General features: G+C 35.1%; 1 protein-coding gene across 1 annotated transcript in view; it reads right to left on the bottom strand.

Annotated features, from left to right (window-relative positions):
- Positions 1-444: 444 nt before the first annotated feature.
- The window catches only part of LOC132697014 (GILT-like protein 1), a 34,760-nt gene continuing 19,025 nt past the window's right edge, over positions 445-16,179 (bottom strand). The window contains exons 2-5 of the mRNA XM_060662246.1: positions 6,039-6,173; positions 4,593-4,726; positions 4,401-4,543; positions 445-1,416 (exon numbers count right to left, since the gene is read on the bottom strand). Coding sequence (XP_060518229.1) covers positions 1,166-1,416; positions 4,401-4,543; positions 4,593-4,726; positions 6,039-6,173 — 663 coding nt within the window. The 3' untranslated portion in view covers positions 445-1,165. The remainder of the gene's footprint in view (positions 1,417-4,400; positions 4,544-4,592; positions 4,727-6,038; positions 6,174-16,179) is intronic.

Genomic DNA, 16,179 nt, shown 5'->3' with positions numbered 1-16,179 from the left:
GCAGAATCGGTATTTTCAGTTGATAAAGTCTCGTACATTCAGACCTTCACATCTTGTAGGACTGCCAATAATTTCTCCAAATATTTAAGAATAATTAATAAATGCTGCCCGCTTAAGAAGACAGATGTCTCCTTGGACGTCTACTGCTAAAGTAGTTCAATTTTTGATGCAGATGGAGTGACTCATTTCTAAAGTAATACTCCTTTTCACCTCAAAATGAATTAAATGCAATTTGCTATCGTTTGGACTTGCGTCAATTAGCATCATATTAGCATCGCTTCAATTGTTGTGACGCTAGCAAAAGGAATTAGCGTCTAACAGAAATAATTTGTACCAGTCAGTGATCTGCGACCCGTTATAACCTAGTTCGAAGTGGCAAAAAGTTTACTTGGGTAAATATTTGAATTGGGATTAAGTGGGAGGGAAATGATATAAAACACAAAGTGGTCGGAACTATTTATTAAGTAAACTGTATATTATTATTATATATTTGGACTAAATCTATTTTATACACATTTAAACGTTTAAAAAACATTTGGGTGAGGAGGCTTTTTTCCTCTAAGGCATGTTGAAGGTACTTATTACTTGGTCAACGATTATAAAAAAATAACAATAACAAAAATATTTCAAAATACTGAGATTCAATAAGAGACGAATTGTAAGTACACTCATTTTTTCAAATATCAGACTCGTACAGAGGGACGTTACAACGAATTTATAAAAGAAGTTCGCGGATGTGGTTGAACTACGGCTGAATGGGAATGACGTCATCATTTGATGATTGGTATAGCTTATATTCTTCTTTAAAGAGACGTTGCGAATGTCATACATCTAATTTAATCAAAATTATACATTTTAATCAAAAGTTACAGTTTTCGACTTGATAACTCGATAACCATGTTTTCACCAGCTTCATGAACGTGTTGACCTTGCGGTCATAATAATGATGATACAACATCAGTTGTGGCTATGGAAATGCCGACCTAGTTGTAATCATTCAGTCGCTGAGAACATTAATTAAAAAAGTCAAACAAAAATTCTAACAAAGAAAATGTTTATAGGTTATGGCTTTAGAGTTTCCAACCACGAACTCGAAGTTCCTTTATAAATCAAACAGACAACTATTTGGAATTTAAATATTTTTGTGCACATACTAACTAACCTCTTAACGGAATAATCTTGGAATCATCCCCGACAGGATCAGAAACCCCAATGAAACGGCAACAGAACTGGCGCCGCTACACTCCATGGGCTTTTCACCGTTGATGTACTGGCAAAGAGCTTTAACGAAATTGGTTTGGGCCAAAGTGTTGTCCTCTTGTTTGTATTGGTTGTTAAACACTATGGTCGGCACATATTTCAATGGTTTCTGGATGGCGTCGGTCAAGGCTCCATAATTTGCCAAGTAATTTGAGGCTGAAATGAACGATTTACCGGATGTAGGAAGTCTTATGGAATAATCTGCCAGACGTACGACTCGCTCAATGGAAAGATATTATGTTATTAAGATTATTATCATTATTGTTATTTTCCCGCTTATACAAATAAAGCATGGAGACTTGTTTGGAGTGGATCACGTGACTATATCGACACCTAACTTTTACTAGTTTACCCGTAGAATTTATACTCCTAGAAGGCTGATATGTAGGAATACATAAACCGATTCACTCACGAAGAGAGACAGAACATCCATGTGTCAGAAAGAAATGCTGGAGTTGAGAGATAATTGCACATGTGGACCTGTTCAAGACAAAACAAAATCTTATGTCTGACGCAAACGGTTAACCAAAGAAGATTGTTGTTTCTTATATATGTGGCAACAGTGCAAGTATATTACTATCTTAATAAGTTTCAGTTATGCTCTGAAGAAGCCAACAGGATGATTGGCGAAACGTCAACAAGTTTGATTTGTAAACAACCAACGCAGGACTTAATATATGATTAAAAAATTGATCAGATTAGAAAACACCCTGTTAGCACCGCGTAATTAACAATTGATGAACAATATTGTAAGGTCACTGTTAAAATAAACATCAAGTCCAAGTGGTTTGCTGCATAAGCCTCAGGAAAAAGAGGCGTCTAGTTCGTTTCCCATAGCCCGAGTGCTAATTTATTAATAGTCTAAATCTAACAAACCCAATATAAAAGGCAAAACAATTGGAATACAATTACCCAGGACATTGAAAGGAAAATAGGGCCAGGAAAAATAATTATCAGGCCACGCCCTTATTAATATTTATTATTAATATTAAATAATTATTATTTAATTATTTAATTTTAATTAAATTAAATTATTAATTAAATATTAATATTAAAAAAAATAAAAAAAAAATATTACCTATGGTGTTGAAATATGGATGTTCTATAAATATACGAGGTGTGTTCAAAAAGTGAGTTGACTTTCGTAATTGGGAGGGCCACGTACATTTGGTCTTCGATATTTTTTTGTTATGTTGGTACACATGTCCCTAACATATGTTCACAGTTTCACCGATTTGCAAGTTTTCTTTGTTTGTGAGACCGAAGCGTTAGTTTGTTTTGTAAGCTCGGAGATTTTCTGCTGTCAAAAAAAAATGGAACAAAGAATTTGAATTCAATTTTGTTTAAAAAATGGTATACCAGTGATGCAAAACACTGGAAATGTTAAAAACGGCATATGGTGAATTTACTTTGAGCAAAAAAAAATGTTTACAATGTGGTATAAGCTGTTCCAAGATGTCCGAAAAGACGCCGATGACGAACCTCGCTCTGGACGCCCCAGCACGTCCATAACTGATGAAAGCGTTGAAGAAGTGAAACAAACGGTGTTGAAAAATCATCGATTCACTAACTGACTGAAGACGTCGGCATCTCTATTGGCTAGTGCCATGCAATTTTTTCCGAAGTTTTGGGCATGAAATGTGTAGCAGCAAAATTTTTCCCGAAACTGTTTAATTTTGAACAAAGGGACCGTCGAAGAAGCATCGCTCAAGAGCTGTTAAACGATGTCAATGATGTTCCTGATATGTTCAAAAAGGTCATAACTGTTAGGACGAATAATGGGTATATGGTTATGGTCGACACCAAAGCCCAGTCGTCCCAAAAAAGTAAGTTTGATCAAATGTCAAGGTTTTTCTTACTGTTTTCTTTGGTTATCGTGGCGTAGTAAGTACATCACGAGATCTTAACACAAGATCGAATGGTCAATAAAGAATATTACCTTGAAGTTATGGGCCATGTGCGAGGAGCAATACAAATAAAATGTCCGGAATTGTGGGAAAACAATTCATAGATTTTGCATCACGATAATGCATCTGCTCACTTATCGTTGCTTGTGTCTAACTTTTTGGCCAAAAACAAAACCACAATCATGCCTCAGTCACTATATTAACCGGATATGGTCCTTTGCGACTTTTTTCTGTTCCCAAAACTCAAGAAACCAATGAAAGGAAGAAGGTTTGGAACGATTGAGGAGATAAAGAAAGGAATAAATCAAGGTTATACCACAAAAAGTGCTTCGAGGATTGGGCAAAACGAGTAAGTGTATTATATCTGGGGGGATTACTTTGAAGGGGACAACATTAATTTTGATAAATAAGTAAATACTTTTTGATAAAACTTAAGAGTCACCTTACTTTTTGAACACACCTCGTACATATAATTTACGTACAGGACAGACTTCTTGCTGTCGAAACGGAATTTTTGAGAAGTGCTGGTGAATCTAGATTAGGTTGTAAGAGAGAAAAAACACCTTACAATGAAGAAGGGGAAGATCAAGATTAGAATGGCAAAAAGGAATCAGAAGCACTATGAGGTTTAAAAGACGCAAGCTGGAGAGACAGAAGAAGGATGAGGATGAAATGCGAGAAAGGGAACTAATCTGTACATATAAGCTTTGTTACAATTGTAATAAGACTTTTTGATAGGATGGATGTGTTTTGCCTAACAAATATCAGCTGAGTGACAGGAATTTACAGTTCCAAACCGGTTGCTGAGTGTGGTTCTAACAAAGCTACTATATACACAAATCCGCGCAGGCCCATACTATCCCCACTGCCATTCCTCTCTCTTTTTTTTTTCGTGAGGAGTTTCTCTCTAGGCCAGTCTTCTAGGGTTATTAATTCTATTGGTCTACCGTTCTACCATTAGGGTTATAGTTGATCGTGGCAATGATCACAATATTCCGACCAATATCTTGTGAAAAAAAGAAGAAAAAGATAATGAACTGAATGAGTTTTTTCCTTTATAAGTAGCAAGTAGTGCAAAAAGTTAATTTTTTAGTTATGCCAATATAAAACCTTCCTGAAAATTGTTAATTAAACACACACAATGAAAAAGAGAACTATAAAATCCTTAGGTTGCGCTAACGTTTCCATACCAATTAACCAAAATTAACAATAAATTTATGAATAGGATCTCACCATCGGTATGGTGGGCGCAATTATTGATAAGATCCAATACGGCTACGTGATTCAGTTCAGCGCAATCTTTGGTCGGGAACGTCGCCTGATCGCCATTGCGCTCCGCCTTGTCCATCAAACAGTTGATGAAGCCCACGGTTACCCTAAAAACAAAACCTTCACGATTCAGAAAAGACTTTCGCATTTCCGCACCTGTTAAACCCAAGGCCTTGCGTTTTGCGGCCCTGCTCGATAAGGTGCAGTGCGCAGGCCTGAATCTTGTTCCCAAGACATTCGCTCGGTCCGTGATGACAGGTGAACTCGTGCTCGTTTGTTTTAAATTCCATCTGAAACCATCCGAAAAAAAATCGAGTAGGGCAAGCACCAAAAGTAGATTAAATTATCTGTTACCGCAACACTGTTTGCACATTTTTCTCAAAGTAGAGTTGGTATAGAGTATATAGAGTTAAGAATCAATTTAATTTTCTGTGAACATAAACTTCGTTTAAAACTAAAACAATTTCAAATCATAAAAACGACAGGTTACTACATTTCGGATCTCTTCGACCAACGTTTATTTACTATCGGTTAATAATTACTTAACCGGACGGTATTGCGTTCCCTGGAATGGGAGAGTGCCCTTGACCGATTAACCCAACGATAATTATTCTGTGATGTGACCATGAGCGAGTACGGACACGACCAGAACACGATTGTTGGGGGCAGGGAATAAACATTATGTGGAATGAGGCGATATATTACTTGTACTTGACAATTTTAAAATATATAATCCGTTAAGAAGAAAAACGTCTGTTTAAAAATAATCTTAACCATAAGTAGCATCTTAAACTAGTAAAATAGTCCGTCCGACGAACTCGTAGCCTCGAAATAATTGACCCTGTTACAAAAGGGAGCAAGTACTAATTAAAATTACTAGATTTCTGGATTGTCGTTTTTATGATTCTATTAATAGTGTTCTGAACCTAATAAATATCTGTAGTTATCTATTGGTCCGAACTTTTCCTTGTAATTTTTAATGTCGTTTTGTTACATGTAAATATATTATGCTTAGGCATTTTAGTTATATCCGGATTATTGCTTGCGTTCTTCGAAAGGATGCAAGTTGTGATTCTGTATAGTTTTGAAAATGTAACTTTGGGAAAAAAATTGTATTATCTTTATTTCAGGTTACATATACTATAATTTTGCTCGAGAGTAAAGCGGTCCTAACATATAAGATAAACAATAGGTAACGCTACGCAACCCAGAAATGAATTATTCTGTCCGGACCCTGCTTAAATACTGAGTCACGCGTCTAACGACTTGGTAATTTCGACATACAGCCCACGACAGTTAACGCGGAAAATGGCATTTTATTTGGGTTTCCAATTAATACCTCACCTTAACTTTGTTTAATGATCTCACATGATTTTTTAAAAATTAAATATATTATTCGATTTTTTATTTGAAAATAACAAGCTAGTTGTATCTAAACTAGCGAACACAGAAGAAAAACGAAAAAAAAAGAAAGGCAGGAATTTTGGTTAAATGTACATACCTGTGTAGTTTTTAAATAATACATAGTGTAGCTATATCGATTATCTAGCGAAGCATCAAAGATTTAAACGCAAAAAAATGGCAATTGTGAAATGATCTTACCGTGGCTTTGCCGTAAGGAACGAGAGTCAAGTTGACGTAATGAGAGAGATTCCCCTGCAAGGAGGGATACAGCTGCTGGGTGAAGAACTTCCTGGAATCCGGGCAGAGAGACTCGTAATAGACAGCTACGTTAACCTGAAAATGTTTAATAAAAAATATATTATAAAATTATATATAATATTACATCAATTCCAAAATATTACCGTTTCTATTTGAAAGGCAAAGTTTTTGAATAACGAGTACGGTAGCGATAACGGTACCTCTAAACCCGAATAGTAAAACAAAAGTTAGAATTATTTCACAAAACAGAAAAATACCAACAATTAAAAAATACTGCTTGTACAGTTTTATACTAAAAGCGAAATTTTTGATTTAGATAATTTTTAGGTACTCTTTTTTCAGCTAGCGCCGCTGGTGCAGATAATGGCGGAAACGCATACATAAGTCGTAACTCAATAGTTGCGCTACAGGCATAGAATAATAGTATGCCGATTAATTCATTACCCTCCTTTAATTAGTTTCCTCTTTGCGGTAGCCCAACCCAAAAAACCAAAAATACTCTCCAACAAATTTCAGGACTGGCTTCATTTGCCATCACCGCCTCGCATTTCGTAGTCAATGAACCATCATCCTCGAAATTAGTATTCATGTAGGCATTCACGTTCCGACCATGCGCATGAACCGTGGTTGTTTTTTTTTTCATAAACACACCTTCCAAGAAAATCGTTTTGAACAATATGTTTATTATTGGACGATGATATTCTAAAGGTGCTCACACACACGACCGACAGCGTACAGCGAGCAGACGATAAGTCTATAGCAAAATTTTGTACCTACTGCATTCCAAATTGTCAATTGAAAAAAACTCTTATCTTTGCTTTGCTGTTGAGATCTTTACTAAAAAAGACTCCTTATTATTCATAATTTTCCTGAAGTATCTTGACGAATTAAGTGCTTATTAAAGTCGTCGCTAATAACAATTACACGTGATTCGTATATGCATTAATGTGGCGTTAGTAACTTAACTTTATCGCTGTTTTCATGGATTTTATTGCAGTACATTACATTCGACGACATTAATAATAAAATATATTTCACATTGTGTCATAAATAAATTACCTAAAAATAATATACCACACACAAAGGGAAATCGGCGTTAAAAAAGGACTAGATATTGTTACAAATTTTAATTACATCGTATTAACTAAAAAATTATTTAAATATTACAGAAAAAATCTTCTATGGAGTAAGGTTCTAACTCTATCAAAAACTTTTTTATTGTGTATTTAAATATTTTTAGATTTGCAATTGTTTTTACCTCATTTGGTAATTTATTATATAACTCCTCCAGTTAAGGTTAAACGGTGGTAATTTAGATTTAGGGTTCTGGTATTATGTCTACGAAATATCTGTAGTTCGAAGTCTTTTCGATTTTTAAAAAATATCAATGCTTCATAAATATATAAAGCATATACAGTAAAAATGCCTTCAGCCTTGAACACCCCTCTACAGCTCTCTCTAAATTGCATTTTTTTGACAGTGCGAAGAGTCCTCTTTTGAACCACGAACATTATCTGTAGTTGACCACTACCCCCTCAAAAGATAATTCCATACCTCATGCGCGACTAAAAGTTTGCATAATTTTTAAATATAATTTGCAAAGCCTCTAATTCCATAACAAATTGAATTTAATTTATTTAGCAGATAATCAATATGTTCAGACAAGTCAAAAAATTCGTCAATTTGTAAAGCTAAGAATTTAGTGCTATTTACAATACTAATATTTTCTTTACCTATTCCTATTCCTAATGGTATTTCAACTCTACATAATTTAGTTCTAAACATAATTAAATTCGTTTTCTCTTTGTTTAATATCAATTTATTTCCTAGAAACCAGTGCAAAAGGCTAATTGGTCTGTAATTGGTAATTATTTCTGGATCTCCTTTTTTATAGAGCGGTTTTATTAAAGCTGTCTTAAGTTGGTCTGGGAAAACGCCATTTTCAAAGGATTCATTAATCAAAAGACAACACTTTACTAACATACGGGACAGAAATTTTTATTATACTGGTTGGAATCTCGTCTATTCCTCTACTATGTTCATTTTTAATTTGTCCAGCAAAATGACAGATTTCTTCTGGTGTTACCGGTGTTAAAAACATGGACTGTGATTTTAGTGGTATTTTATTGGAAAAAGGCCTTTTTTCTAGGTTTTCCAATAATTCAGGTACCACGTTCAACACATATTCATTAATATCATTTGAAATTTGATTTGGATCCCCACTCATACCAATATCAGCCCCTAAACTGTTGCTACCCAAAATCTCATTGAATATTGACCACACGCATTTGGTTTTATTATCAGAAAGCTTTAGCTTAATGTCATATGCTTGAGATCGTTCAGTTTACAAAAGAGTATCATATTTTCACTCAACAACTCTGTATTCCAGTTTACATCGAGCACTTTGTCTAGCCGAAACTAACAAGATATCTAGTTTTCGTTTACATTCTTTAATCTCACCATTATCTTTATATGATTTTACACCACGAAAGTTTCTTGTTTTTTTAGGAAAGCATTGATCAAACAGTGTAGAGAAAAGATTCATAAAAGAGTTCCAATCTTGAATGATAACATCCGTTTCTGTTATAATTACATCCTCCCACTTTTGTTCTTTTAGACGGTTTATAAAAGTTTGCTTATTTTTTTCTGAAAAGATTCTTCTAAAATGAGCCGTATGTTGTTTAAAATTATCTAAAGGTAATGTAAATTTCTGAGCAGTATGATCAGAAATGAAAGCGTCAAATACTAGAGTGTTTCCACAAAGATGTTGTCAATACAGCTTGCTGTATGTGACGTTACCCTTGTGTTTTCAAAAACCGTAGGCAAAAAGTTAAATGAGCAAATTAGTGAAATTAAGTTTAATTTGTGTTCTGTAAGCATGTCTATGTTAAAATCCCCCGCTATAACAATTTTTTTATTTTCCTTAAAAATATTTACGACTACCTTTTATAAGCAATATAGTTCTTGATGGAGGTCTGTAAATGGACAAAACTATTAACCCATCTTTCTTAAATGTGCACTCTACTGCTGCGCACTCAAAAACTTTTTTTATTAATAATTCACTTAGGTTATTTCTCGGTTTACACCTCACACATTTATGCACGGAAATAACGCTTTCACCATGTTCTCCATGTTCTCGACAAAAGGCACTTACTAGGTCCAAGTCTTTTATCACTAACGTTTTTAATTCTTCCCGAGTTTTCCAGTGTTCTGTTACGCACAACAATTTACATGAAAAGTTATTTTGAAGCATATTATTTATGCCGTCCGCCGCTTTGCTTAACGATTGGACGTTTTGATGAATTATGGAGCATTCATCTGCAGAGTGTCTACCTTTATCAACTAAAGTATTTTTAACACACTCGTTTAACCGGCACCGACAACTATTGGGGTCCCTTTTATAAAAAATTATAATTAATATTATTTCTAAATGCTTTTAACCTTCTTCTATATGCCGGGCAACTTTTGTCTCTGATAGAGTGGTTCAAATAATCTAGCTTTAACTTTATGGAGTTTGAACATTTTAAAACATTTTCAGTACAATCCGAAGCATTGTGTTCCTTCCCACATTTGTGACAACATTCTTCCTCAGAGCAATATTTAGTTACATGACCAAATCTTGTACGTAAACCATCACCAGATCGAAAAATATTTCCCCTTTTTTCAAAAACCATTTTGAGATGGGTGGCGGGGCTTGAAGAATCCAGTTTTCCTTAGTCGGATTGCGACACTGCGTTTTCGCTATTACTTGGATTTTGTCACATATATTATAACCAAGTTCCTGTACAATTTCGTCGTTCAGTCCTTCTAATTGCTCAAGAAAGTCTTCATTTGAAAAGTCCTTTGGAATTCCAGTTACCATAAACATGGGGGTCATTTGTTTGGGACTCCTTAATTTTCAGATGTTCTTCTTGTATGGTAACTTTTAATTTATTTTGCTAATCTTTGTCAAAACTTGCCACAATTATAACGCCGCTTTTGGTTTACTTGACACTTTTAAAACCTTTTCCAACATTCGTATTGTTTATCTCGTTTTTTAAACTGTTTGAGGGCTTATTTTGGATCTGTGACATTTTCGAATAATCGCTTCGTGCCTCTTGTTAGTTGTTGGCGTTACCCACGATCCACTTTTTTTGTTAATAGTGTTCACATCAGTGCTGGTGTATGTACTATTGTGGTTTTTATCTATGGTAGTTGTCAGCACGTCTGCTTTTCTTCTTCTTGGTTAATCATTTTTGACGTCTGACTAACCAAGTCTCTATACAACCATAGTTAATCACTATTAAGAGAACATTCCAACTGTTTTATTTGCCAATTCGTTAACTGTATCTAAATTGTCAAACATTTTCTGAATGAAAATTCCGGAAAAATTAATTTTTGCAGGTCTATTTCCATTTTCATTAGGTTTCCCTTGTCTCTTTTTATGATTTTCCGCCACTTCTGGTCTCAATCTCTTATTAGAAAATTGTTCTGTATTCACCCGATCTTGTGTGTGTACTATTTTTGGAGGTGTACGCAACACATTATGTTTTGGCTTAAAAATATCCATGTTTTCAAATTCATTAATAGCACCTGATGATTTAGTTGCACCCTGTATAATTTGTGAAGAAACGTTATCAGTCATATTTTTATTGACTTGATCATCCTTATTAGAATCAACCATTTTTATTATATTATTATATTTATTTATGTACGTTCTTATCGTCTGTCTACATCTAGATATTCACTTTTATTTATTTCTTGGGTGGGCAGGGATCTAACAGAAAAATGGCTTGTTTTTGATTTCCCTTTTAATTTACTTCTTCTGCCATCAGTTGTACTGCTCATGACAATGTTTGTGTTTCATCGCGCCAAAAAATGAAAATCACTTTACACTATATCACTGGGAAAATTCGAAAATATCGTGCACACCGTTAACGACACGATACGCACCTTGTATCACAAGCTGGTCTATTTATAAATAGTCACAACAGTGAAAATGGAGGACCTTGTTGTTTAACATTCATCTAGTTATTATTACCATAATGTAAACAAACGTTGACATTCTTCAAAAAAGATGATTCTCTCAGTAAAGACGCTCAGCATACGATAATTCTCTCGATCGAAGTTTAAAATCTTAATATATATTTACCAATGTAATTATTTTCAACTTTTGCTTGCTTACGTTTTTCTCCTATCAAATTGTGGATATGTTTTTGTATTTTTTTGTTTCAGAGTTTCAGAAGAAGATATCAATGAATCTAAACTTCTCTTCTGAAGATTAGGTAGATATGTTAACACTAAAACCCAACCCATAAAAAAGCAATAAACCAAGACTACCAAGATTAGACTACGAGTATGTTGAATATGTTACAATATTAATTGATGGAAGTCTGGTTATTTTACAAAAACGTTTGGTTTCCGAAGGTACTAAAAGAATATCTGTTTTTTCGAAGACATGTTGTTTAATTTTGATTTCATCTGATCTTATTGACCTAGATTATTTTTTATTTTTGTGTAGGATTTAAACACTTTTATTGTATTTTCTGCTGAATAAATCAACTTTGTTTGCTTGTTATTTTTTAAATACATACAAAATAAAAATTGTTCAAAAATTTGACCGTTATAAGAAAAATAACTTTTGAGATAAAAGCTCCCGACACCTTTCATCTAAAACAAAAATTAAGGCAACGCTACGTCGATGATACTTTTGTGATTTGGCCTCATGGTCAAGAAACTCTAGTAGATTTTCTTAGACATTTAAACTCTATACACCCTAATATACGTTTTACCATTGAGTTGGAAACTTATAATAACCTTCCATTCTTAGATATTCTTATCGATAGAAAATCAGACCTAACATTGGGTCATTGTGTTTACAGAAAACCTACGCATACAGACCTATACCTTAATGCATTGTCACATCACTATCCGGCGCAAAAATTATCGGTTATCAACTCTCTTGTTTACAGAGTCGTAAAACTATCTCAGCCCGAGTCACTGAAAACACAATTAAAACACCTTACCTCTGCTCTTCTCTCTAATAATTTCCACATTAAAGATATTCAGCGTTCCATCAAAAAATACATTTCACCACAACCTTCTAATGGTAATGAGACCGAAAGCAATCTTACGATTGCCACTGCGGCCCTTCCTTACATTCAAAACATCACTGACCACATACCAAAAGTTCTAAAGAAGTATAATGTAAAAACCATATTTACCACTTGTCCCAAACTCTCTCAACATCTTCCGTCCGTCAAAGACAAAATTTCATTTGAGATGCCAGGGTTTACAGCATTCCATGCATATGCGGCAAGGAATACATTGGAGAGGCCGGACGAAAAACATCAACTAGGCTCAAAGAACGCGAAAAAGTCTTACGACTAAGACAAACTCATCAGCCGAACACAATTACGAAACCGGACATAAAATTTTATTCGACAAAACTAAAATTCTTGCATATAATCAATTCTTCTACCAACGAAAAATCTGTCAGTTTATAGAAATCTATAAACACCCTAACAATCTTAACCGCGACTCAGGTCTCTACCTGTCACCAATATGGGAATCAGTTATCCGAGACGGTGTTTATGCCCCTCATTTAGCTCCACCCCCTCAAACAATATATAAGCAGGTACAAAGTACAATGCGAGCCACTTTTAGTTAAGCTCTGAAGAAGCCAACAGGATGATTGGCGAAACGTCAGCAAGTTCGACTCAGCAAAAACCGACGCAGGAGGAATCCAGAAGTACAAAGTATTACAGTAGCCTGTGGAAGTTTCTTTGAAAAATTAAATGCTAAGTGTCAATTTGAAAAAAAAAATGAATAAAAGCAGAAGCCAATAAAAAGTACAATTAAGTAAACACAAAATTCTGAGGTTAATTATAAATTTTGTGACTTTTCGTTAGGTTACTGAATGAGGTTTTCCGGTTTAGTGGTAACGCCATTAGGAAAATACTCGCTTCCACTTTAACAAATATCGTTCCCTAACCAGAATTGCCATTAGAGTGAATTAATTAAAACCGAATGGAAATCCAATTTAATCTCGTCCAGTGTGGTCCGTCGACATTTTCAATTGTGTTCGCGAACGCTTGTCTATGAGGGTTTAAATTTTTTAATTTTTCATTTAGCCACAGTCCGGTATCGATCGGATCGCAGCGTTCATTGTTAAACGAAAATGATTTTTTGATGAACGTCATCGCTCGTAGTAAATTGGGTTTGTGGTTTTCGGATGCCGCTCCGGTTAATGAAATAACATTTAATTTCGATTGTTTTTTTTAATTAACATTGCTAGGAGGAAAAATGCAAATTTGCGATGGACAACATAGATAGACGACCGCGTTATTCGTGCTCGAAGTTTTTACGATTTCCTTTAGTTACTGATTTGTGCTTTTAATTAACGATTGTGATAGTTAATTGGATGGTTAATTAAGCCAAACGTCGAGGTCAAAAAACGGATACATTTGCATAACAAAAAACTAAATTACCTGGGATCAGACGGTACAATTAATTAAAATTAAGTAACTGGACGCGCCAACTAGGGCTTATTTGTCATTTGCCTGGGAGTTGGTACAGCCAAATCAAGAAAAATGCAATGTAAGCACCTTTCATTTTGCAGACACTGCAAATAATTGCGACCAAAATGATATTTTCAGCATTCATTTCATAGACGTGCTGTTTCCTGTAGTGACTATACAGTGTGACCAAGATAAGGATTGTAAACATCTCGGGAACTGTTGAAGATACAGTTTAGGTTAAATGAGGAAAAAGTTGTGTTCTTTGGAGCTTAATTACATTCCGATTAGAAACTTGAAAAATATTCATGGCTTGCTGAGATATTTGAAAAAAACTGGAATTTGACAATATCGATTTTAAGGTACTGCATGATGATATTTTCAGATTTTATACCCGACGTTAAAAAATGTACACCCTGTATACGATTTCAATTTTTATTACAAATTCAACGATGTATCACATGGAATGCCTTAGTTTAATTAAAAAGAAAATTGCAATTTTTCCATTTTTAGGGGCATTTTTAAGCAGGCGAATAATGGACACTTTTTATTTAATTCAAAGCAGTTTGTTATTTTTCTAAACGTAAGTGTGATCCTCTAATTGTAGAATTTAAAACATCACGCGACGTCTCTTTTGTAATACTATTAAATGAGGTCATTACTTATTCCCGTAACTGCTCTTCAGATTCAAAAGAATATTGGCAAACTCGTTTTTTAACACAACCCCACATGAACAACAGAGGAGTTCAGTCCGGGGCTCGCGCTAACCAAACGAACCAATCTATAGGGTTATTATTTTCGATGTATAGAACTTTAAGTTGGCATTACTGTTCCAGATGGCGACCGATTTAACAGCTGTCAAGTGATTTATTCTCAGTTTGGTTTGGCAATTCATCATGAATAGACTCACGCCTGAACAGCGCTTGCAAATAGTGCAATTTTATTTCGAAAATAATGGTTCTGTGCGGAATACGTATCGCGCACTACGTCCATTTTATCGTCGACAAAATCGTTCATCTGAGCAATTAATTCGATTAACCATGGAACGTTTGCGCACCACGTTTACTCTTATTGATAACTCGCATCCCCAGAGACGCCGTACAGTGCGTACAGAAGGAGCTATTCCTGCTGTAGAGCGTAGCATTGAGGAAGACCCGAATGAGTCCATCCGCCATCGAGCACAGGAATCGAATCTGTGTCCATCCACTTTATGGAAGATTTTGCAGAAGGATCTTGGTTTACGTGCTTAATAATCGTGCAAGAATTGAAGCCAAACGATCATCAAGTAAGGCGTAGATTCGTCGAATGGGCCCAAAACGAGATTGCCGTTATTCCCGATTTCCATAGGTGAATTTTGTTCAGCGATGAAGCGCACTTCTGGTTGAATGGCTACGTCAACAAACAAAACTGCCGCATTTGGAGCGAAGCTAATTGTTAAATATTTTTGCTTAATGTTACAGTTTTGAGTTAGTGCGCATGCCTGTAACTAAAGTTCCGCGCAGGGTGCCTTCGCAGGAAGAGAGAGACGCGAGTCGGTCGGTATCAGTCGTAACATAAGCGGAAAGAACTTTTAGCGTTAATAAGAATGTCGGGATAATTTGTTTCTTTTGCAAAATACACGGTGTTAGTCATCTTCCGACGTTTTATTTTACCGAAAAATTGTGTTAGTGAAAATTGCTGAACAATAACCCCCAAATCAAGAACACTAATCCTCAAGTGTATGTCGAAACACCGTTACATCCAGAAAAACTGACTGTTTGGTGCGCTTTATGTGCTGGTGGAATCATCGGTCGGTACTTCTTCAAAAACGATGATGGCCAGAACGCTATGATTACTTACTCTTTCATTCCTGAATTGAATAACCATGACGTCCAGGAGATGTGGTTTCAACAAGACGGCGCAATATGTCACACAGCTCGGGCCACAATCGATTTATTGAAAGACACGTTTGGTGATTACTACTTTCTGTAGGGCTATGCGGATAAGCCACAAACGCTTGACCATTTGGAAGACAACATTCGCCGTGTTCGCCTTACTTGTCGCTTGCCCAGAATATGTCGGGGAGCACCGTCTTGTTGAAACCAACAAATATTGCTGTGCGAAATATCAATAAATTATCTAAACAATCTTCATTTTGCAATAAATGAAGGTATCATTGTACGATTAATGAATTATGGTAAATAAATGGAGCCAGTATTTTAGTTCCTAAAATTACCCACTGCATATTAAACCCAAAACGTTTTGATGTCACGATATTTCCTTAACACGCGAATTTAAATTTTCTTCACACGCGCGTGTGTATAGCTTGTCTTAATCTTTATCGTGTTGGTTTTCGACGGACCCTCCCCAATAAAACTTTGTTATTACCTATTGTTATGCCCAGAAAGTCATTCTTACTTGCCAAGGCAGGGGTGGGCCGGGTATATTTCTTTCTTTCCGATATATTTCTTGAGTGTTGGCCAATTGTGGCAGAGTTGAATGAATAATCGTTTATACTGTGCGTTTCGAAAGAGTTATTTTCCAAGAATATAAAAATGTTATGTTGAAATCATTTGCCGCCTGATGCAAAACAGTTTTCGAAAAAT

The sequence above is a fragment of the Cylas formicarius genome, unplaced genomic scaffold, assembly GCF_029955315.1.
Source record: "Cylas formicarius isolate icCylForm1 unplaced genomic scaffold, icCylForm1.1 PGA_scaffold_1__22_contigs__length_36826433, whole genome shotgun sequence".
NCBI classification, from domain to species: Eukaryota; Metazoa; Arthropoda; class Insecta; order Coleoptera; family Brentidae; genus Cylas; species Cylas formicarius.
This window is presented reverse-complemented; position numbering and strand designations above follow the sequence as displayed.